Raw genomic sequence first — 25462 nt, forward strand, 5'->3', positions numbered from 1 at the left:
TTTTCTCATTTACTTTTCACCATGCATGGTGAAAGCATTCCTTAATTTGCAGTCCTTCTGTACCTTCTCTGTTTCATCACTATTCTTCTCCATTTCTTCTTTACTTTAGACTAGATGATTGTTGAAATCTGTTCTATTCTTAATGTTTTATAGAAGATTTCAGTTGAAACAATTTATTTGGGCAAGTACTGAATATACCAAGTGTTTTTAGGTGAAAGTATGTAGTGGTGAACTTGCATTCTTTCAGAGAGAGGGGAGGTTTTTCTTTTCAGTATGTGTTTGCCTACCTGAAGATTAAGATTTCCTTTAATATTCTTCATACCACAATATGAAACGGTTTTTTTTGGAGGTAGCACAATGCAGTGAAATATACTGCATTCTAATTGCAGTAAAGTCATTATTTGTTACACGTAGCAGTTTCATTTCAATGAATTAGATATGTTTCTTTATGTATAATGGAGAAATTACAATTGTTCTGACCATTATAAAAATCCAAAATATAACATAAAAACATTGAACTGTTAGATATCACACACACTATACAGTGGGTCTTCTTTGGCTGTAAAAGAAGATTTTAATCTTCCTCATCCAAAAGACCTTCTGCCATCAGAATTATATGTAATTGTGTCTTTCTTTGCCTATGACATCTATACATTTAAATTCTCTTTAAGTGGTTCTGTTTAGTGGGTTATCAGGAAGAGTATTTACTATGGCTGCAGTCCTGCATTTTGATCTAGAAGTCAAACTATTCATGCTTGTGCCAAGTGCCTTAAATATTAACTAGGCTCCGCACAATTATATATATATGTAAAAATCCAACCCTGCAGGAGTATGTCATATTGAAAGATTTAGGACTTACAGAAGGCAGAGAACTTTCTTATTTTTGCTTGCAGGTGATGGCAGGGAGGAGAAAGAACATAAGAACATTGTGTGTCCGTGCATAGGGAACAACCCCAAAACCTTCTTTCTTTCCACACTTTAAAACAAACAAGCAAGACCCTCTGCCTGAGACACTAGATTGTCACTCTTTAAAACTGTAGAACTTAAGACTTTTTTACAGTGTCATAGTGTTAATTTAAAAAGGCATTTCTTCTGAATTTGCTTGCTTTCTTTTCCTGCCATTTTGACTTTAGTTCAAGTAATATGACTTTTGTAGATCTAGGAAGGAAAATAAGAATGTCAACAGTATTTTGTTTAAGCCTGCAAAATTATTTTTACTTCTGCAGGGATCTGACTTCGAGCTATGCCCTCTGGTAAAGGTCACCGTTACTGATCTATGATGTGCGCCATAAGCTTTTCTGTCATCCTTGAGGTTCAGGTGCATCCTCTGCTCCCCTGCTGCATGTTAAAGACATTCTTCTTCCACACAGATCTTGAATCACTTGTTCCCCAAGTGTCTGGTGCAGCTGTATGGAAGTATTTTCTGTGAGGTGGTCCAGAGCAATGTTTTGTGGCACTGGTGATACAGATGTGTTTTAGTGTCCTATTTCTAAAATCACCTCATCTATTGAAATAGAATGTTCTATTGTTGAACAGTCATTTGGAATCACAGACTCATAGCAGTGTAAAATAAATGTCTAATTCAGAAATACTTTTTAAATTCTAAGATAATGGATATATAATAAGTAGTACTTGAATTAATTCCAATGATATCTTTTACTTCATGTATATATGAAGCTAACAAAGCTGAAGCCTTCATCAAGACCCTTTGGCTGAGAGTTTGGTTGCTGTGCTATTCTGTAGTCTTGTCGAAGATTTGGCAATGGGGACTCATGCTCCACTGTTAAGGATTTTTCTCATTCATATCACAGAATCATAGAATGGTTTGGATTGGAAGGGACCTTAAAATCTTCCCGTTCCATCTAGTTCCTGCCATGGGGGTATTCCACTAGACAAAGTTACTGAAAGCCCCATCCAGCCTGGTCTTGAACACCTCCAGGGATGGGGCATCTACAACTTCTCTGGGCAACCTGTTCTGGTGTCTCACCATCCTCACAGTAAAGAATTTCTTCCTGATATCTAATCTAAATCTCTTCTCTTTCAGTTTAGAACTGTTATCCCATGTCCTATCACTACACTTTCTGATAAAGAGTCCTTCCACATCTTTCTTGTAGGCCCCCTTTAGTTACTGGAAGGCCACTGTAAGGTCTTCCAAGAGCCTTCTCTTCTCCAGGCTGAAGATCCCCAACTCTCTCAGCCTGTCTTCATAGGAGAGGTGCTCCACCCTTCTCATCATCTTTGTGGCCCTCCTTTGGACTTACTCAGAATTCAAAATTCTTTACATTCCCATTCCCATTCTTTGCATTTCATTAAGGAATTTCAGCCTTTCTGTTTCTAGACCTTTGTCTTCACTTTTGACAATAGAAAGTGGGCAATCTGTAATGTCAGTTCAGAGGCTCAGAGGGAAAACATTTTCATACTTAGTAAGAAAATGTAGAGTCCTCATCACGTGAACCTCCTTCATATAAGTATATGTTTTGTATTTTGTGCACATTTGTAAATCCATTTGAATCTTATAAATGGCAAGCATATGATGGAATTTATTAGTGTGTGTTTTCAGAGACAAAACACTTAGGATGGAGGTTTGAGATGGGCTATTTCCCCAAGTTGTCTTTTAGCATATTGTGTCACTGTGTATTTTCTTCTAGGTCATGAAAAAATACTCAGCCTCTGGAACTAGTGTTTCTATTGTATCAAATACTGTGGGTTTTTTTAGATAAAGTATTTTGTAAGATGCTAGGTTAAAAACTGTATAAAAGTTAAGGAAAATCATATAGTGAAAAAATATTATTTTGTGTCTAATATCACAATATCAATTATGCTTGCATCTGTGAAGTGGCGGTTTAGTGCAATATTTAGCAGGAAGGGGATTATAAAGATATAACAGAGCAAAGGCCATGACTGTCTCATAGACTGAACGCTGGTGCAACTCTGCAAAGTCAGGAGGAAAATGGATTTGAAACCTTGTCTTTAGTAGAAATGCTTACATAAATTATGGTTTACAGAATCGGATGCTATATTTGAGGGTGTTTCTTTCTCAGCTGTTAAGCATGTAAGCTTGAACTATTTATTAGCTTGAACTACATTATGTTTCTTCCTAAATCACTCATCTGGGATATGTTCACTTCTGCTTTTCTGTTGAATATTATACTAACACAGGATTTAAAAATATTTAAGTTTCTTGCAGTTCTCTTTCTTTGGGCCAAAGATGTTCCAGTTTTGTACTGATTTTTCTGCTGCAAATGTAGGAAGCTCTAAGTCATACTGACTTAAGTCTTCTTAATCCCGAGGAAGAGGATTCTAGATTAGAAGATGGAGAATGATGTTTTGGTTTTTTTTAACTTGCATTTCTCTACCCAGAAAATTGGATCATTTGGAGTTGCATAGTATATTTTTAAGCAGCTTAAGGAACTGTATGTGGTGTAAAAAGATTGCAATGCTTCTGTGAGCCTTTTGAATATAATCTGCCTTTTTCTAAGGTAATTATTGTCAAATAAGAGTGCTTGATCTCTGTGATCAGCTCACTTAGAGTAATATAATTTGAAAGTGACAGGCCCAGCTAATTATTCTTGCCTGTGCATGTTTACATAACACATAGGTACCTTAAGCACTCCAGTTCCAGTGTTTTTTTGCCTTCTGTATATCTGTATTATGTGTCTAAGACCTCCCCACTCATAAACAGCAGGCTGTCCTCCTTCTCCTCAATTGCCCTTAGTTGAGATAGACCATTTTCTCTTGCACTAAGCCAAACCTCCCTTCTCCTGGCCTGCTAGCTGTTTTGTTATTTTTCTTATGACCTCTTTCACTTAATTGGCAAGAAGTTTCACTTGCATATGACTAAACTTCTTATTAAAACCAAATGAACTTCTTCACGTTGCCTGTATAGCTGGAAGACCTGAGCCAGCAGCAGTTTAGTAAAAATTACCATATAGAAAATGACCTGCTAAGGCAGGCCTTGCCTAATCTTCAGAGCCCATTCTACCATGCTTGATGTGGTAAGCTTTGTTGAAAAATATTTCCATGACTGACATCTTTGAGACAGGCATCAGACTTCACTGTGAACACTGGATGACTGCTTAGGATTGCTTGGGATGGATGCAGCCCTGGGCAGAGTGAGAGATGCAGTCGCTATTGCCATGGATCCCAGGAAGAGTCTCCAGCAACTTAGTGTTACTCTGAAGTCCTCCATAACAAAGATGACATGTATTGGCAGCACAACAACAAAGAAACAAAATTACTACTGGTATGTAGTGTGCTTCAGAACTTATCTTGATGCACTATACTTTCCCACCCTCCTTTCTGCTTCCTCAGTCTCTATACAGTCTGGGTTTTGAAGATGAGAAAAAGCGGTAAGGGTGAGTGTGAGTGTCAGTGTGGAGAAATCATACCGTTGTGGCATGGAGCATGTGGCATGGAGAGAGAATGGTTATCTGTCAATACTATGGCAAAAAAGAAGTCCATAATCATGTTGGTTGTATGATTTTTATGAAAATGTGCATTTGGACAATGCATCTTGAAGAACTTAATCTGTTGGTAAGTAACTTCATTTATGCAATCCACCAAAGTCTCTTACTCTTTTCCAACTGTCATTCTGCCCTCAAGGCTGTGGCAGCATGTATTGTTCTTAGGAATTATGTCAGTTTTATATGCTGAAACCAAGCTTGAGAAACTCTTGTTTTTCAATAGTATAGGCTCCCTGAACACTATATGAGACATAATTTTATAGTTCCTCTCAAAACAAAATCTTGATAGTCTCCTACTCCACGCATCTATTTTTGCCAATTAGTTACCAAGTAATTACCTGTTACATCTGGTGAGGTCAAATCCAAGACTGACAATGCATGATTGCTTCATATTTTCAAATACAGCTTTTTGGAGGAAACTTCAGAAACAAGGTCAGGTGTTTCTTAAGTTTTGCTTTCCACAGATGAAATATTTGGAAAGAAAGTTGATTTCTTTTTTTTTTATCTTCATTTTTTCCAAATAGCCATCACAAAACTGCTGTAGATTATACTTGAGCAAACTGTCATCTGTACATATTTGAATATGTTTTCTCACTAAGGTAGTAAAACATAAGAGAGGCTGAGCTGTTTGGTTGAAAATTTTAATAAGAGAGCTGAAGGACTGGAAAGTGAATGCTACGCAAGTGCCGTAATAGTCTTTGCATTAGTCTTTTAAGTTCTGCGGGGGCTCCAGTAAGGCAGTATCCTGTTGTTTTACTATGCTATATTTGTAGTAATTATGTGAAAAATTCCTAGCCCAGCTTTAAAAAATGAAGGATTTCTATACTATGCTGTTTTGTAAATTTTTTCAGTCTTTCCACCTCCATTGGACTTGATGAAAGCTGCTTAGGGCTAAGTGCCTTTGAAGAGTATTTTTGCATTTTTAAGTTGCCAGTGTTGAAGGTTTTTTATTTTAGGAGTTCTTTTTTCTCAGAAACACTATTGGTAAATAAGAAAGTAAGATTGTGATTCTGTCAAATATGCAGTAGTTAAAATTCTCAAATCTGAGAGAAGATTTTGGTAATCAATTAGGGCATATCAGAGGAACTGATATCTAAGATGATTGCTCAGATACTCCAAATACTATAGCATAGTTCTTTGTGGAAGGCTGTCTACACTGTCTACAAGGCAGGACTATTCATATGAAAGAGCTGTTTTTTCAATGTTAGAAGTGTGCAGAATCTAAATTATCACATGCAGAATCACACAGAATGGTAGAAGTTGGAAGGGACCGTCGGAGATCACCAACTCCCCCACCAAAGCAGGTTCACTTAGAGCAGGCTGGACAGGAATGCATCCAGGTGGGTTTTGAATATCTCCAGAGAAGGAGACTCCGTAACCTTTCTGGGCAGCCTGTTCCAGTGTTCTGTCATCCTCAAAGTAAAGAAGTTTTTCCTCATTTTCTGACAGAATTTCCTGTGTTCCAGTTTATGCCTATTGCCCCTTGTCCTGTTGCCGGGCACCACTGGAAAGAGCCTGGCCCCATCCTCTTGACGCACACCCTTTAGGTACTTATAAGCATTAATGAGATCCCCTCTGTCTTCCCTGCTGCAGGCTAAACAGACCCAGGTCTCTCAGCCTTTCCTCGTAAGAGGGATTCTCCATTCCCTTGATCATCTTTGTAGCCCTCAGCTGGACTTTATGGCTGAATTATGTCTGAGTTGCTACCCCATTTTGTATTTTTTCTCCTGTTTTGATTCTTCACTGCAGAGTATTGTGAGGAAATAAAGGTTGGATTTTTGTGTGGTATAGCAGCTGGAGCACTTGGTGATGAAATCATATTTTCTGTATGTACTTTTAATTTTTCAGAATGGGATTCATAGTATTAGTTCACTTATTGTAAAAGTTGCCTTTACACACATCATGGAGGAAGACATACTCTTTTTTAGAGCTTGTTTGGAAGGAGGATTTTCTGTTTTAATTAATCTCTTTACTGAAATAGCTTTTGTGCATTAATGAGTATTTTTTAAAGAGTATGTAATTTCTGAGAGTAAATTTAAAACAAAATTTAAGACATACCTATGTCTTTCAAACAGATATTGGTAATGCAGGTTACGCTCCATTTCTAATAATTTTCACAGACCAGATTTCATGTGTACATTGTACGTTGTGCAAATGTTTAAAGGGCACAGCAGGAACTGGTTCACAAACGTCCAGAACTAATCACTTGTGTCCTACGATTTAAGTTAAAGAATTTGGAAACACAGATAAATAGCATCCTTTTTTTATTTGGTGATGAGTGAGACACAGAACACACTTAAGAGTTACTGTACATATTTCTAGAGGTAGTTAATTTTTCTGCAAACATATGCTTTCTTATGTTGCAGGTTGATTATCAACAAGTTTGTTAATCCAAAGGTCATATAAATTACCAATATCTTCTGTAACTGGTTCTCCATGCTTTTCTTTCAATATTTTTTGCTCCAACATAGTTAAGCTCATATTCTAGAATGTTTTAAAAAGAAGAAAAAAAAAAAAAAGAAAAAAGGCCTACTTTTCCAGACATAATTTGATGTGTAATTTTGAGAATCTTCCTGTGGTGGACTATGGTGAATTTTAAAGAGGCAGAATATGCAGAAAGTGACATCTTCCCTTTGGACGCTTAAAAAAGCGTCAAGGATATCAAGGACAACATAAAAGCTTTTTATGTTGTCCTTGATGTCCCTGGCCAGATTTAAATCTATCAGGGCTTTAGCTTTCTAACCAGATCCCTGGCTGCTTTGTTGATTTCTCTGTATTCCTCCAAGGCTACCTGTCCTTGCTTCCAGACTCTGTAGGGTTCCTTTTTCTGTTTCAGAGTGTCCAGGAGCTCCTTGGTCATCCATGCAGACCTCCTGGAGTTTTTGCCTGACTTCCTCTTTGTTGGGATGCATTGCTCCTGAACTTGAAGGAGGTGATCCTTGAGTATTAACCAGCTTTCTTAGGCCCTTCTTCTCTCCAGGGCTTTATTCCTTGGTACTTTGCCAAACAGATCCCTGAAGATGCCAAAGTCTGCTCTCATGAAGTCTAGGGTAGCAAGCTTGCTGTGTGCCTTCCTTGCTGCCCTAAGGATCTTGAACTCCACTATCTCATGGTTACTGCAGCCAAGGCTACCACTGAGCTTCCCAATTCCCACCAGCCCCTCCTTGTTGGTGAGAACAAGGTCAGCACCTCTCCTTGTTGGCTTCTCTATCACTTGGAGAAAAAAGTTATCATTGATGCATTCCAGGAACCTCCTGGATTGCTTATACCCTCTGTGTTGTCCCTCCAACAGATATCAGGGTGGTTGAAGGTCCCCATGAGGACGAGGGCTTGCAAACGTGAGGCAGCTCCTATCTGTCTATAGAGGGCCTGATCTGCTTGGTCTTGCTGGTTGGGTGGCCTGTAATGGACCCCCGCTGTAACATCACCTGTCCCTACCCTCCCTTTATCCTGACCCATAAGCTCTTGTTTGCCTCCTCATCCGTCTCCAGGCAGAGCTCTGTGCACTCCAGCTAGTCATTGACATGGAGCATATAGCAAGATTATAGATTTATAGACATATATTTTTGAGTTCATGAACAATCATTATGATTTTTTTTCATAATTTGGAATTGAAAACTTTTCTATTATCTCTCAGAACGTAGTTACCATTCAGGATGATTCTCTGTGGCTAACTTTAACTTTAGTTAGTGTTTCTCCAGGCAGAAGAAGATACGTGTCCATATTACAAAAGTTGTTAGAGTGACTGGCATTGTTTTTAGCAAGCAGACTGCACAAACATATTAATGATCTTTAATACTTGAGTCTTGTATCAGTTTTGGAGGAGTGTTATGAAGAAACTACTCTGGCATTATGGGAACTGAAGCTGGTCTCTGGATAAGTGAGGAGACTTTTTTTCCCCTGTAAAACTAAGTTACGATTAGTTATTACGATTAATGAATTAAATTAAAAATACTTAAAAATACAGAACCCTGAACTATTGCATTGTTTCAAACCAAATACTTCTTTGACTTTTTCCATGATTTTAATTCTGCCCCCCAAAATCGAAATATTAAGAACTGATTTGCAAAAAATTGGGATAACTTCTGATCTGTTGACATTTTAAAAATTCTGAAACATTGGCAGTAAGATTCTTCTGTTTTGCAGTGAGATGTAATTTTGGTAGTCTGGAATTCATGTAACTTTGCTTGTTACTCACTCAAGAAAGATGAAATGTAAGAGCCTTTTTTGTAATGTCTTTAGGTTCTGTGTAACACTAACTGAAGTGTCGAATCATGGGCTTAGTCTGCAGAGAAGGAATAATACTCAGATCATGTAACTAAAGTATTTTTTCATGTGTTTTATTGTTTAGGTTCTTACCAAAGTTGAGATGTAGTTCTTAAATGTCTTACAGTTGATATGTTTTGGTGTTTTCAGAGCATGTTGACCTACATGATTTTTGTGGGAAGGCTCCTAGACCTGCACAGAGTAACACTGATGCCAGGGAAGTGTAAAAGTCTGATAGTTTAGCCCTATGAACAACTCACTACAAAGTACCAGAAAGATACAAGTTATTTTACTTCTGTTTTGTCACACACCAAACTGACTCAGCTAATCTTTCATTGTCAAGTTCTCACAATTATGCAGTTATGATCTTGAAGGAAAAGACACTTTAATGTCAGAACTAGGAGGATAGAAACTGCCAGAATTCATTATTTCTTTTCCATGGCCACTTACAAATCTTTGTTTTAAAATCAGCTTTGTACTGAGATGCCAAAGAGAATTTATTATTTCTTTCCCATGGACACTTACAAATCTTTGTTTTAAAATCAGCTTTGTACTGAGTTGCCAAAGGGATGATACTTCACGACTATCCAGTGTTGCTGTAGGAGTCGAATCTCTGTTGTATGTGGTTGTTATGTTAGAGCATCAGGTGTTCATTATTAAATATATTATTATAATTATTTTAGATATTTCTAAACATTTTGTTCAGGTTGTGTTCTGAAAACTCTGGAACTTGGTATTTTATAGAGCTGATCCCATTCAGCTTCCAGATGAGCATGATTCTTTTCCAGACCTTTTAAGATGGCTCTTTGGATAGCACTGAGGTTGCATTTGGATGGCCTTCACACTGTGTCAGCCAGACCCATGGCAAATCTCTCATTTATTACTCTCTGCAGCTTGAAAAAGGGAGTGCTAAGTGGTTGGATAAATAGGGAGGAAGAGGTACAGGCAGTTCCTTAGCTTGCACATTAATTTAGCTGTAATGAAAAGTATTTGCTTATACTATAATTTTAGGACAGTTAGTCCTGCTTAAAAATTGCAAGGTCATAAGTAATGCGGACAAATACTCATTGTCCAGATTCTTTCAGAAGAAATGTCTACCCTATGAGCTCTTTTAACCACCTGCCAAAGTGAAATACATTATGCAATTCTGAACAATATGTTTGGAAACAGTAAAGAACAAGAAATTGTACTCCAAACATTAGCAAAACCAAGGAATTTTTTGAGATGTGTGAAATGCAATCTGTTAAACCATGAAAGTGTTTATGGGTCTTTGACCAAGATTGGTTTTAAAGCTATTCCATCTTAGTCATATTTTGGCTAAGATTGTTAATTATTTAGTGGTGAAAAAAATTATCAGCAAACAATAGCAATAGTAAAAGATGCAGTTAGTCAGGAGAATTGTGACGTTTTGCAATTCTATTTTTGGTTATGTCTTGAGTCAATTAAATGGGTTGTTTGGCAAACCAAAAAACTCTGTTCCTGTACATGACCCTTTTTAAAAATGGGGTTCTAAATAGTATGGTGCCATGCTAGGGGTAGTAACTTCACTGAAATGCATGGTTCTTCATTGTAGTCTTTGCATTGCTGAGTTTGCTTTCTTGGCCTGCATTACTGGAAGGAAACTCTACTTCTGTGCATTCTTTTAAATAGCTCTAGAACTTAAATGCATTTATTAATCTTAATATTTTTACATTTTTAACTAATAAAAATAATTTTTTACCAGATATTTTTGCTTTAGGCTTTTACAAGATCTTCAAAGCAAAAGTAGTAATTTGACTGAAGTATTTATATTTGTAAATGACTTATATTTATTGAATAAAGTCCCACTTAACATTAATAGCAACACTAAAGTAACTAAAACTGAACAGGCTATTCAGAAGAATCAGGCTATTTTGTACAACAGAAATTACAGCTAATATGTTGAGGAGTGCATGCTATCCAACCTCTTTCCAAGCATCCTTACTTTATTAAACTTCTATGTTGATGCTTATTTCTGTGTAACTTGGGTGGAAGTTAAGCGTTTTGGTTCACTAACTTTACATAGATCAAAGTAATGAGACAATTGTGTGATTTTTAAAACAACAAAATTCTCCCTATTCTTCAGCTACAATGGAGAGAAGAACGTTTTTGGATGTAAAGTCTTTTTGTTTGCAGATCTTGTGATACTTAAAATGTTTAACTACATTAATTGCCCAAACTCACTGAGCTGGAAAAAGTAAGGCATATGTATTTTTCTTTCAGCTTGAACTTCTTGGATTTCTTACAGCTAGTGTTTTAGGCAGTTGTGTTGGCATTTCGGAGGAGAACAAGTGTTACAGGACAACATCAGGCGCTTAAGATTTAACAGTCAAGTAGTTGGGGAATGTGGTTCAAGAGATTTCGTGTGTAGTTGTTAGTAAGATGTAGGATTGTTCCAACTCAGATGAGATGGGGGGGGGGGAGACTTTTCTCCCCCTGCTTTCTATATTGATAAAACTTTTGGACTACAATAACTATGGCTATAATGATGCTTCCATTTTGAGTATGTAATTTACTTTTATTTTCAATGAATATTCTGAAGAGTTGCATTAAAATGTCATTCTTATTATTCCATCACATTAAATAAGCATTTTGAAGATTTTCAGATAATACCTACTTAGAATCTTAGAATCTTCAGTCCAGTGTCCTCCTTTAAGCAGGGTGAGCTATGAGATCAAACCAGGTTGCACAAGGCTTTATCCAATCAAGTCTTGCAAAAACTGTTTGGGCAACCCACTTTACTGCTCAACTGCCCTCATGGGGAGAAGGTTCTCCATATAGTCAGTCAAAATTTCTGTTCAGCGCATAAAAATTTATAAGGCTTGGGGATTAATTATTTTAAGAGTCTCATGCAAATATTCAGTATGTGATAAAAATGAACATAAGTTCAGGTCACTTATAATATGAAGGAGTAGTCTGTTAATTAAAAAAAAAAAAGGTATTATTTTTTCATAACATTTGTAGATGAAACCAAACTAGTTTTGGAAATATGACTGCAAGTGTTTGGTTTTTTGTTTGGTTTGGTTTTTAAAAATCTATTAAATGCTTAGTGGGCTTAATAAAAGTAGTGAAGAGATTCCTCTTTTATTATTTTCCAACTTCAAGACAGGTTAACTTTGAAAGACTAGTTGACAAAATTAAGACTAGAACGCTGTATGGAAGGTTACAACTAAGGAATCAATGAGGAATTTCTTTTCACAATCATGCAGTTTTAATATGGAATTAATAGCTTAGTATGAAGAATTCATACACAGGGAAAGGAGTCAGACAGATGCATCCCTATGCAAGACAGATTGCTCTTGCTGCAGCCCATTTTGTTTCCCAGCTAGTACTGAGTCTTCTGTGATTCTTTACTGGCAGAAATACTGAAATAAATGGCACCTGCTCCACTCTTAACATTCTTTAAGGTATGGGAAATTAAATATGTATGCGTGCAGGTAATCTGGATAGACACTGTTGACTAATCCCAATTTGTATACAATAATGTGGTTTTTGAAGAGACACTGTTGTATAGTCAGTTACTATTCTCATGGTATTCAGCCATTCATTCTAACAGTTAGTTGCTGTTGTCGTTAAAATGATTTGTAAAAAATAAGCTAGACAGAAAATTATAATGTATGCCACATAGACCTTTTTAAACTGGGCATGATATGCCTACATCTTTATTAGTTTGTGTTATTTTGTCAGTTTTTCTTATCTCAAAAGATTTTAGGTGAATTGGAAAAGAGAAGCAAGGTTTATCAAAAACACACATGAACTTTTTTACAAGAAATGACTAAGTTTCAAACTCTTTTACTTGGAAGAGTCAAATTTTGGAAAAGCCAAATTTGGGAGGATAATTCAGTGATCTACAAAGTTACGGATTGTATGTAGGGCATAAATAAGGGAAAAACCATTCATTGTAGCTTTCAGTACAAGAAATAGAGGCTGCCCAGTAAATTTAGCAGAAGAAAGGCTCTAAACAAGGAAAAAGAAGACAGGCCTTTATGTAAGAGTTAGCTATGTTGAAATTCCTTGGCAAGCCACTTAATGGAAGCTGAGCATATCTGTAAGTTGAAAGGTTGGCTAAGCAAGTTCACAGAAGAAAAAAGCATTGAGAGTTACTAAATACGCAGGAGCATTCTTAAAATCTTGAAATTGGGAGAGTAGTGGAGTAATTGCCATTTTATGCTTGCACTGGTGTTATTGTTTCTTGGGCATTCTCTTAGATCATCATGAAGGCAGGGTACTGGGATAGTGAAATCTTAGGTCTAGGCCATATTGCAGACCTTCTTTTCTTGTTTTTGTACCAGGTGTGGTCTGTCATCCTAATGAACTGCTAATCTTTACAAACTGCCTCAAATACCAAGCTCTTATCCCATATACAGTGTGAGTAAGGCAGATAAAATGGACATTTTGTGTATAAAGGCGTGCATGATCTTCCAAGAGACTTGTAAACTAATAATTTACCATATTCAGCAAGTTAGAAAAGGAAAAAAGGCCATATCCACAGCAAGCAAATATATTTGCAATGTTATTGCTATAATTTATCTGATTTATTTCTGTGCAACAGAACTAAAACTTGGTTAGTAATCATAGTTGCTAGCTGGTTTCCCTCCTGCCAAAGGTCTAGACTAGTGGCTTCCTATAAATGGTTTAACATAATATTTTCTGCTGTGTGGCAGGATGCCCCCAACCACGCCTATGTAATTAGTTTTGCTAGTCTTCCTTTTCCCAGACTTTGTTGCATTAGCACACTCCAAAAAGTGTTGCCCTATAAGTTGCTTTAGCTGCTCTTGAGTGAATGTCCTTTGAAAAAAGGCTTTATGTATTAGTTGCCAGACTTCTCCCGAATGCACTGATAGAAATATTATTAGCAGTGTCCTTGGAGTAGATATTTCTGTTCTGGTCTCTAGGCCAGCTTTAGCTAATCACATCCACCTAAATCCATCTAAATTCTGGCTCAATACTGAGAATGTAATAAAAATATGGAATCACTTTTGAGGAACAGCATACAGCAAATTAAGTATTACCAACATTCTAGTGATAGTGTAAATGCTGAATCTCTCAATTTTCTCTGAATAGTAATGAAATCACAATTGTCACTTAGGTAGGTAGCTCTATGTTTCTGATGCGGTAAGTATAAACATTTTTACTGTGTGTCAGGAGCTATCCCATGGAAAGAAAATTTGATATGCTACGGAAACATGCTGAAACACTTCTTGTAGTTCTGCTAGAGTTGAAGTATCTGATGGGTTTATTTATGGGTTCACAGTCTCCAGATTGCAAGCTTTGTGCCTTACTATCATAACTAATTTTCAAGTTTCAAATTTTGAAATCTATATATGTTTTTTCTAGATAAAGGATATTTTAATGATTTTGTTGAAAGATGCCTGATTGAGGATTCTCTGTTCAAGGGGACTTAAAGCCTAGCTTGAAATAGAATGAACATGTTCTGAAGAAGAAGGATGGATTCATATAAAAGTAGGCTACAACTGCTAGAGGGCCTGGAGTTCCTTCTGTATGATGGCTTGTGGTGTCTGCACTGCTACCAGTAAAGTGATTCCAAAGTACTGAAAACTCGGTCAGACCTCTTTAGCTAGTATCAGTGCTGATGCTAAATGCAGAAGCACAGAACTCGGTGCACGATGTAAAGGTGGAAAGAAGTAAGATGGACCTTTGGGTAGCTACCCTAGGCTGAGCCTGATGATGCTGCTATGAACACTGTGTGGATATAAGTGTGACATCTGAACCAGTCAGCAGTATTGGTGTTGTTTGAGTATATATTTTTTTTTAATACTAGCAGAATACTGATGTTGTTCTTTTAAGTTTCTGTACATGTCTGTCTTGGTCTGTCTTGGATACTTAACTAGATTGTGATCTAACAGCTTGTAGCACTTGTTATTTTGTGCTTTCCATTACTTTATCCTCTTCTCATTGCTGTAGCTGGTAAAGACACATTTCTACCTGAGGATCATTGCTTACATTGGAAAAGGAAGCTTTTAGTTTGGATGACTGTAGAATAAATGCTGTAAATTGCCAAAAATGTACATAAATGCAGATAGACTTAGAAAGCAGAAGATGACTAAAAAGCCTGAATATTATTTCCTCAAAAAACCAAGATTCTAAAGGTAGTCCTCTGATTTTTGGTATGATGTCTTCTTATCAGTGGTTTGAAATTGTGTATCATGGCCTAGGCTATGTCTCAAGTTGAGAACTGTCACAGGGTTTTTGAACTACTATCTGTAGAACTATTTTTGTTTACAAACTCATCTATTAAGTCCTCTGTTTTCATGTAAATAATGTCTTTTGCAATAGCTCTGCTATATGCTTGCATGACACCTCAACATAGCATACAGGAGAAACCTGTCTGATTTATTTTTCATGAACTTAGTTGAAATTTTTTTTAGACACTCTAGGGGTTGAATTTGCATTGGGAGAATCTCTTACTAAGTCATAATCTTAAAATCAGCTTTGTACATCTGTCCTAAGTACACTGTTAATACTTCTGATTATGGTAAGTTTGCAATGGGTATTCTGGTGTTCCATTGCCAAAATGGATGAAGGCAAATTACACCATTAAAAAAATTGTTTCAGAGTGGAGTTTATTTTTACTGTTCTGACTGCATTTGCAGTTTAGCAAAAGTAGTATGGAAATGTTTCATCTACAGTGAAATTATTTAAAATATTTCTTTGGGAATAAATCAGGAGAATTAAAATTTATAGCAGTAATAGTTTTTCTAGTTATAACTCAGAATTTCATTTATCCACCCAAGCTAAGTATAAGAAGAAAGTGCAATAGAGCCAGACTTTGGTTGTCTATGGCAGTTTTAAAGACATGGAAAACTAATAATAGAAAAAGCTATTTCTGTTGAGTGATGTGTAACATGTATATTATGCTTTTCCTTCCTGGGTTTAAATAGCTCTTTTTGGTTTGAGGTTTTTGAGGAAGAAACCAAATAAGACGTGTACTTTATTTTAAGGCAGAATGCTGTTGCGGTGTACCACTTTCTGTAAGGCTAAGGATGTGCTGTAGTAAAGCTTTCAGAAAGACATCAGAAAGTATTGTGTTATAAAGAGCATTGCTGTTTGTAACCTGTACAATCTAATGAACGACCAAATTATCTTGAGTGGTAAACTGTTGAAGAATTACGATACAAAGCTTTTTATATAAACTGACTAAAAGTCAGTATTTGTTTTATAACTATTTTTTCTGCACAATTCTCTAGCATTAAGGACAATGTCTGACTTGCAAAATAACCACTTTTTAATCATAGGCAAGTATATGTATGCAAAAGAATATGGTGAAACTACAAGTTACTCACTGTTTTTTCATTCTTATTTTCCATAATTTAGCAGTAGGAGTTGGAATAACTTGAGTTTTTTGATCCCATTAAGGGGAATCTGAGCTTTAAGTTTGATTCAGAAGTAGTTCAATTTATAGTTCTAGGTATTGGAACTAGGTTAACATAATTTTTTTAAGTAGAAGTTTTTTTGTCTGGTCTTTTGACATGTTCAGATAGAAGACATACATGATTGGTTGCATAGATAAATCATGTTGCATGGCATGAAGCATTAAAAGTAAAAAAGATTGAATACTAATGAACCTGTTAGGTTTATCGTTGAGCAAAGGTGTATGAAAAGGGCAGTCCTTATTTGAATAGCTTATTGTTGAATCCTACAATAATAAAAAGCAAGCATCAAAAAAAGTTTAAAACAAATGAAAAATAAGACCTTCCTCTCAGAGACAACATATTTGGGAATGTTCCCTAAAAAGAACTCTTAATAATTTGTAGTAGTTAGCTCTGTTTCCTCTTAGTCAGGACAGAACCAGTTCTTAGGCTTTATTTATTTTCTGACAACCTTTCAAGAAGGTTAATTGGCAAATCCTGTAGTATTATATGTATGAAGTACATTTTTAGCTGTCCCAAGGTTATGAAGAGCTTTGTGGCCCGTCATACCTATTTGTCAGTTTCATCTAGCCTGAATTTTCTTAAATTCATATGATTTTTACATTTATGTTCCAGCCATCTTGGTATGTTTTTCCTCAGCAGTTTGCTGTGACTATGTTTTTTGTTTCGTAAACTCTTTTCCATTAAGAAATATTCCTTCAAAAGCCTCAATTTTTTCTTTCAATATCTGTCTCAAATATTACTCAGTCATATTGGTAGCTTTCAGGTAATTTTAGAGGAGGTTTATGTACTTACAAGTAAGTAGCTTGTGTTTCATACTGACTTTGAAGAGTTTGCATTTCTAATAATAGTGTTTATGCTTTATTAATTTGTCATACTTAAAGAAAATGTATGCTGTGGCTTATTCTTGTTGATTAGTTAAATTCTTTAAAGTATATCCAAAGCTAGTATTCAAATCCCTTTCAGTTTTTAATTCAGTAGTAAAGATGTCTATTTTAATATGGTGCATATCCATATCTTGCCAAAAAAGACTAGATTTTTTTTCTTTTTTAGTGCCCTTGGAGGGCACACTAACACTTCCTTTTGGTTCATGGCATGACAGGAAGCTACTGCCGCTCCAATTTTTGACCATCCTGTTGAACTGATAATAGTCTCTGCAGTTTCTCTCTGGCTGATGGGTCAGTCAGAGTTGTCAGTGACAGCTGTACATTTCCCACCTGTCAGATGTGGCTCTTCAGCACACCTGCAGGTGTGCCCAGAAGTCCCAGTCATCTTCCCTATCTGCCTTACTAAATGACTTCTGACCCATTCAGGGTGGGAATGGGCTCGTAATGAAAGATCTTGCCTCATACCTCTTTCCACATTCCACTTCCCCAGCCTGGACCCGTTTCAGGGACATATGCACCCACTTTATTAGGAGGCATATGACCTCTTCTTCCAACTTGGGCGAAGCATTTCCTTGGCTGTTATGCTGCCATCTCCTCCTGAGGTTTTTTGCAACCTGCAAATCTTTATTCTTACATTCAGATTTTGTGTGGTGTCCCTCTTACACGTTCTGTCAGTCATTTAAAAGAAAATATATTCACATCTTGAAAACTGTGTGTTTGCATAACTCTCTTGACTGGTGTTAAAATTTTTAATGGGTATCTTTTGGTTGTCTTATTAACTATGTATTAACTATGGTCCTGGTGGCAGCTATGATCCATCTTCACTTTTGTGGTGGTTTATTGTTTGTTTGCTTTTGGGTTTTTTTTTTTTATTTATTTATTTTCTTTTTTTAAATAGCCTATTAGATTTACCTAATCTCATGGGTAATCTGGATGATTTGTCATTTCAGGGGTTTCTTGGCTTGAAGCTACTATCTGGCAAGTACTGACTGTAGTCTTCCTCATTTTGAACCCAAAATCTGTGGGTTAAATAGATTCCTTGGAAATTAAAAAAAAAAAGTTAGGGAAAGGGCTGTCAAAACCAAAAAGACAAGTTAGGCTGATTTTGTTAAATCATATAGAGAAACAAGTGATGGAATTAAGCAGTTTGGTACATAAAAATTGTAAGAGCTTTCAAAGAAATCATGAGCAGAAACCATCCATATGAAAGGAAAAAAATGAAAAAATGGATCTTGAAGATGATGTGGGTAAAGCAAGTCATCGTACATTGAAAACTTAGATTTTTTTTATTCTGTTAAACTGAGGCATGAGAGGGTGTATAATGCTTCTTACAGGAAATTAATTATTGCCTATAAAATTTAAATATTTAATGAAGCCATAATTAGAACACATTGCCAGCTGGGTATGTTCTTGCAAAAATAATTAATGTATTGGAAAATAAAATATTTTCCTTAGTTTTATTATCTAATTTAGGTTTCATTATCATCATGTTTTCTTACAAATGCTAGTCTGTGCATAATGAAGAATACTCGTGTCCTGGCTTAACCCCAGCCACAGCAACTAGGACCACGCAGCTGCTCACTCACTCCTCCCATCTGGGATGAGGGAGAGAATTGGAAGAGTAAAAGTGAGAAGAAGCTCGTGGGTTGAGATAAAGACAGTTTAATAGGTGAAGCAAAAGCCACACATGCAGGCAAAGCAAAACAAGGAATTCATTCACTGCTTCCAATGGGCAAGCAGGTGTTCAGCCATCTCCAGGAAGGTAGGGCTCCATAAGACATAATGATTACTTGGGAAGACAAACACCATAACTTGGAACATCTCTCCCTTCCTTCTTCTTTCACCAGCTTTATATACTGAGCATGATTCACATGACATGGAATATTCCATAGGTCAGTTGGGATCAGGTGTCCTGGCAGTATCTCCTCCCAACTTCCTGTGCACTCCCTACACTATTTGCTGGTGGGGCGGTGTGAGGAGCAGAAAAGGCCTTGACTGCATTGCAACAGCCACAAACATTAGTGGACTATCAACAGTATTCCTGTCCCAAAGGGACACAAATAATAATAATAAGGGCTTCTATAGGTACATCAGCCAGAAAAGTAAGGTAAAAGAAAGCACAATCCCCCAGATGAATGAGAGTGGCAAACTGGTAAAAACAGACAAGGAGAAGGCTGAGGTACTCAATTACTTTTTTGCCTGAGTCTTCACTGGCAACCTCTCTTCCTACACTTCTTGAGTGGATGGACTGCAAGGTGGGGACTGGGAGAGCAAAATCCATCCCTCTGTAAGAGAAGATCTGGTTCAAGACCACCTGAGGAACCTGAATATACATGAGACTAGGACCTGACAAGATGCATCCCAGAGTCCTGAGGGAACTGGATGATGTAGTTGCCAGGCCACTCTCCATGATATTTCAAAAGTCAGGGGAAGTCCCTGGTGACTGAAAAAAGGGAAACATTCCACTCATTTTTAAAAAGGCTTGAAAGGAGGACCCAGGGAACAACTGATCTGTCAGCCTCACCTCTGTGCCTGGGAAGATCATGGAACAGATCCTCCTAGAAACTATGCTAAGGCGTATGTAGGATACGGAGGTGATTCAAGACAGCCAGCATGGATTCACCAAGGCCAAATCCTGCCTGACCAACCTTGTGGCCTTGTATGATGGAGTAACTACATCAGTGGACAAGGGAAGAGCTATGGATGTCGTCGTCTATTTGGACTTCTGTAAGGCCTTTGACATGGTCCCCCACAATGTCCTTATCTCTAAATTGGAGAGATATGGATTTGCTGGATAGACTTTTTGGTGGATGAGAAATTTGCTGGATGGTCAACAGCTCAATGTCCAGATAGACACTGATGACGAGTGGTGTCCCTCAGGGGTCCACCCTGGGACCACCAGTACTGTTCAGTATATTCATCAGTGACATAGACAGTGGGATCAAGTGCACCCTCAGCAAGGTTGCAGACAACGCCAAGCTGAGTGATGCAGTTGACACACCTGAGGGATCGGATGCCAATTAGAGGGACCTGGACAAGCTCATGAAGTAGGCCCGTGTGAACCTCATTAAGTTTAACAAGGCCAAGTGCAGGGTCCTGCACATGGGTCAGGGCAACCCCCAGTATCAATACAGGCTGGGGGATGGAAGGGATTGAGAGCAGCCCTGAGGAGAAGGACTTGGGGGTACTGGTGGATGAAAAGCTGGACATGAGCTGGCAATGTGCACACGCAGCCCAGAAAGCCAACCGTATCCTGGGGTGCATCAAAAGAAGCGTGGCCAGCAGGTCGAGGGAGGTGGTTCTGCCCTTCTTCTCTGCTCTGGTGAGACCCCACCTGGAGTACTGTGTCCAGCTGTGGAACAATCAGCATAGGAAAGATATGGACCTGTTAGAGCATGTCCAGAGGAGGGCCATGAAGATCATCAGAGGGGTGGACCACCTAGTCTATGAGTACAGGCTGATAGAGTTGGTGTCATTCCAACAGAGCCTGGAGAAGAGAAGGCCTCAGGGAGACCTTATTGCAGCCTTTCAGTACTTAAAGGGGGCTTATAAGATGGGGACAGACTTTTTAGTAGGGCCTGGTGCTACAAAACAAGGGGGTAATGGTTTCAAACTAAAAGGGGGTAGATTCAGAGAAGATAAAAGGAAGAAATATATTTATAGTGAGTGTGGTGAAACACTGGAACAGGTTGCCCAGAGAGGTGGTAGATGCCCCATCCCTGGAACCATTCAAGTTCAGGGTGGATGGGGCTCTGAGCAACCTGATCTAGTTGAAGATGTCCCTGCTCATTGCAGGGAAGTTGGACTAGATGACCTTTAAACGTCCCTGTATTGGCTTTCTGTGGCAATGTTTTGGTGGCGGGGCGCTACCTTATGTCTGCTAGAGCTGATTCCAGCCAGCCCCAAGACGGACCTTACCCATTGCTGGCCAAGGTTGAGCCAATCAATGACAGTGGTAGCACCTCAGTGGTAACATATTTAAGATGGGCGAAAATTAGCCAATAGTGCAATTGCAGCCATAGAGAGGACTGAGAATATTTAGAGAAACAACTCTGCAGACACGAGGTTTGTTGAAGAAGGAGGGCAATATGAGGTGCTCCAGGTGCCAGAGCAGAGATTCCCCTGCAGCCCATGTTGAAGACAATGGTGAAGACCATGATGAGGCAGGCTATCCTCTGCAGCCCATGAAGGTTAACAGTGGAGCAGATATCCACCTACAGCTGCTAGTGACCCCATGCCAGAGCAGATTGATGTCTGAAGGAGGCTGTCACCCTGTGGGAAACCCGCACTGGAGCAGGCTGCTGTCAGGAGAATTGGCCCTGTGAAGAGGAGCCCATGCTGGAGCAGGTTTGCTGGTTGGACTTGTGACCTACACTGGAGCAGTCTGTTCCTGAAAGACTACACCCTGTGGAAAGAACGCACACTGGAGCAGTTTGTGAAGAACTGCAGTCCTTGGGAAGGACCCCCATTGGAGAAGTTAATGGAGGGCTGTCTCTTGTGGGAGGGACCCCAAGCTGGAGCAGAGCAAGAATGTTGGAAGTCTCAGGGGGTGTAGGTAGAGGAAATTGGGAGTGGAGCCCTGGAAGAAGGGAGGGGTGGGGACAGTGTGTTTTAAGATTTAGGTTTTATTTTTCATTACCCTTCTCTGATTTGACTGGTAATAAATCAAATCAGTTATCCCCAAGCTGAGTCTGGTTTTTCCCGTGACAGTAATTGCTGGGTGATCTCCCTGTCCTTATCTCGACCCACGATCCTTTCATTCTGTTTTCTCTCCCCTGTCCAGCTGAGAAGAGGAGTGATGGAGTGGCTTTGGTGGGCACCTGGCGTCCAGCCAGCATGAACCCACCACAGTCCCTTCCAACCCAAACTATTCTATGTTTCTATGATTTTATGAAAACCTGATTATATTCCAACACATTTTATGTAAGAATGCTGATTTGATCACCTCCCCCTCTCCAAACAGCAAATGGGAAATCTGTGAGAGCTTTATGTGCATATAGGATGGCAGAATTTGAGCCATCTTGATGAGATCTCTGATTATGCACATTTGAGTTCAAAATTAGAGCTTAATCCCACAAACTGCTCTACCCTCAGTACCTTTAAAAATCACAGGAATTCCATGTGGTCACAGCAGTCTACATGCATAGAGAGTTTACTGGATTTGTTCCAAATTTTAAGCTTTGTTATTTTGTCCGTGGATGTGGCTTACAGACAGATCTTAACTCTTTTAGCACTGAAAGGTATATATCTTGTGATCAGATTCCTATGTAGTAACAGTTCTTAGGTTATTTTTTACAGAAATGTCTGATGGCCTGAAATTAGCGACTATTTGGGTTAAAAATGAAACCATTAAGCTGGTATCTTTTCATCTTTGATTTCACTCCCCATTCAAAAGAATAGAAATTATTCTGAAATGTACTGCAAGGAAATCAGTATAAAATGAAAACCAAAGGTGTTGTAGGAGGGTTGCTGTATCAGTAACTGTATCATAGGATTGCATATTCAAAATATGAAGGTGTAATTAATGAATTGACTGCTGCATGACTACTGCTGTTATTTTTAGCTATGCCACAGAAACCATTTTCATTCCATTTTCAGCTGCAAATACTTAAATGTTAACTACACAAAAACTCATAGAGCTTCTGTATTTAAAGGATCATATAAAAAATGATGAAAATTCTCCTTTAAAGACATTATTTAGCTTTTCACCAAAGTGTTTTTTGTTTTAGTTTGTTATAGCATAATCTTCAGACACGTGTAATCATTGGAAGATAACAAAAAGGGAACCATAATGTCAGTGCATAATATTTTTTTAAAATAATTGTTGGTGTAATAATTGAGAGTTGCAGTTTTTAATTAGAAGTGATATTTAAATAGTAGGAGTTGCAATTAATATTACTGAGTTGATAAGTGTGAGACTGTAAGAGGATTTCAGATATGTTCAAAAAAATTAAATTAAGGTTTTTGAATCAGTAGCAGTCTACAGACAAGCTGCTGTTAACTTTGTAACAGCATGGTAGACTGCTTTGTGGAGCTGGTGATTACAAAGATCCACTTTAACCATTTTTTTCTTACTGGCAGGTGTCCCACTGGCCTGAGGCCAGCGGCTGTGAGTGTACTGCAGCTTGCGGTTTACACCAGAGTGTAGAAAATGCCGACACCAGCTGGCTGCACATAATTAAGCTGATTGTGGTCTGACAACTTGAACTATGATACAGATATGTGATAAATATACAAAATATCCTACAAATTTGATTCTCTGACATATTTTATCTGCTTTTTTTCTCCTTAACAGATATGATATCTGCACTTATAAAAACAAGCCTTGTGGAACACTGGGTAAGATTGTAAAGAGTTATTTCAGCTTGTATTTCCTGTCCCCTTGCTTTATATTCCACTATTGATTTATTGACTGATTAGATCTTTTTGAGTTTATGCTTTCAAAGTTTTGCAGTTTTATAAACATGTAGAATAAAAGGTAACCTCGGTGGGTTTTGGCTTTGATACATTGCTGGAAGCTTAAATTAAGTGAGGTGCTGCTGTGTATTTCTTCTCTGGCATATATAGTTCTCATAAAACCTAGCAGACAACTTGAAGTAACTTCTTACAGAAAAGAACTTGCTGTCTTGCTGTTTATTTCCATTTGACCATGATCTAGTTAAAAAAAATACAAATGAAAGACCTCAGGAAAGTTAAAACCAAACCAACAAACAAAAAAAACTTTACAAAAGAGACTTTAAGGTTTACACTGTTGCTCTGTTGTGCACAGGGAGTACAGCTTCAGATTGTTCCTTTCACAGACTTAGAGAAAAATAAAACAGTTATATAAATTATGGTAACATTGAAACTCCTTAGTACAATGCTTTGACAATGGGGAAGCACACATAGCAACCTTAGGTGCAGAATGGAGAGCTATTGTTCTCTCCATAAATAAATTTGTCACCAGAAGTTACTTACTGTATTGTAGTTATTATATTTAACAGTTCTTTAATGTATGAAAGAAACAATTTTGAAAGACTAATGTAACATTTACTTTTTTTTTCAGTTTCTATCCTTTTATAAGCCTCTTTCTCAGGAATAATTAAAGATATAATTCTAATTTGGTCTGTTCAGATTATTAATACTTTTCTCAATCAGAGTTCATAGTTGTATTTGCTTTTTTTCCCCACTATTACTGTATGCTTCCACAGCCTTAACTCATGTTAATTTTTCTACAAGTCCCACTCAAGTCAGCATGATGCTTCTGGCACAGGGATGTAGTTTACAAGGGGAAAGGTACCAGACTTTTGCCTGCTGTAAATGCAAACAATATCCACAGCATGTTTTAGTAAAAGGGAAATGATGATGAATTTCTAAATGTAACTAATTTTCTAGGACATCTGTGTGGAGGAGAGAAAACTGAGACTATCTGTAATGGTGTCATAGAATTGTCGTCTTCTTAAAAGAAAGTTTGAAACAGCGTACATTCACATATGAGCCATTTGATATTTTTACATGATATTTTTAACACAGATCATTAGTGTACCAGTTCTTACTGTATTAGACTTTGGCATAAAGGTAAATTCCGCTTCACTTGAATCCAGTATATCAGAGGATAGACTTTGGCAAATGTTTTATTAAACAAAAGGCTTGATTTTCTTTTTTTCAGATGAAAATCACATATGGTATCAGTTCCAACTCAGTCTTACAGGACCCTTGGCAAAACAACCATGACAATGTATTTGCATTATAAGCATTGAATTGGAGAATAGACAAGGCCCTACGGCCCTCTTTTGCAAGGCATTTAATATGCTTAAGTCCCACTAACCTCCAGTAACTAAAGATAAGCATATATTTAAGGAGTCTGTGAACAAAAGTTTCAGAGAGGACTTAAAAGGTCAAAAGAAACCTGAATCATTGGTATTCTAGGAAGAAACAGAAGTAAAGAATTTTGTGTGGCATAGACATCTCTCTCCTATTCCAGTTTCCTAAACCAAGGAATCTTTCATGGAATCTCTTAGAAAAGATAGATCTCAGATGTCCTTGCAGCATGCCTGTGGCTCCAGTGAAGCACAACTCCTTTTTGAAATCTGAGCCATAGACTGAGTTCTTGACTTGATCTCTGTCACTTTTTGCAAGCATGGTATGGAATTACTTTAATCTGGTCCTGTAAGTCACTGAGGCAAGTGCTCAGTTATAAGATCTGAAGATAAAAATGACTTAATCACTCAAATGTGGTGGACTTTGCAGGGGAGCATGACAGTTGGTGTACAAGTATTGCCATGCTATCTTCAGAATGTCATACTCAATTAGAATAGCACAGGTGAACTGTAATTACTGTATTTTCTACAGGTTGCACACTGCAAAAGTAAACATTTTTTTTTTCCATGGATAGTCTTTTTTCCTTCTGATGTTTTGTCCTGTCCTCAATGAGTGTGTCTACAAAGATGATTTATTT

At 37.6% G+C, this 25462-nt stretch overlaps 1 protein-coding gene across 2 annotated transcripts in view; it reads left to right on the forward strand.

The window, feature by feature from the left end:
• The window catches only part of ADAMTS6 (ADAM metallopeptidase with thrombospondin type 1 motif 6), a 160618-nt gene that overhangs the window by 40598 nt on the left and 94558 nt on the right, over positions 1 to 25462 (forward strand). For both annotated transcript variants that reach the window (XM_014965132.1, XM_014965133.1), the window contains exon 8: positions 23321 to 23364. In XM_014965132.1, coding sequence (XP_014820618.1) covers positions 23321 to 23364 — 44 coding nt within the window. The remainder of the gene's footprint in view (positions 1 to 23320; positions 23365 to 25462) is intronic.

This window comes from Calidris pugnax, unplaced genomic scaffold (assembly GCF_001431845.1).
Source record: "Calidris pugnax isolate Ruff unplaced genomic scaffold, ASM143184v1 scaffold273, whole genome shotgun sequence".
Lineage (NCBI taxonomy): Eukaryota > Metazoa > Chordata > Aves > Charadriiformes > Scolopacidae > Calidris > Calidris pugnax.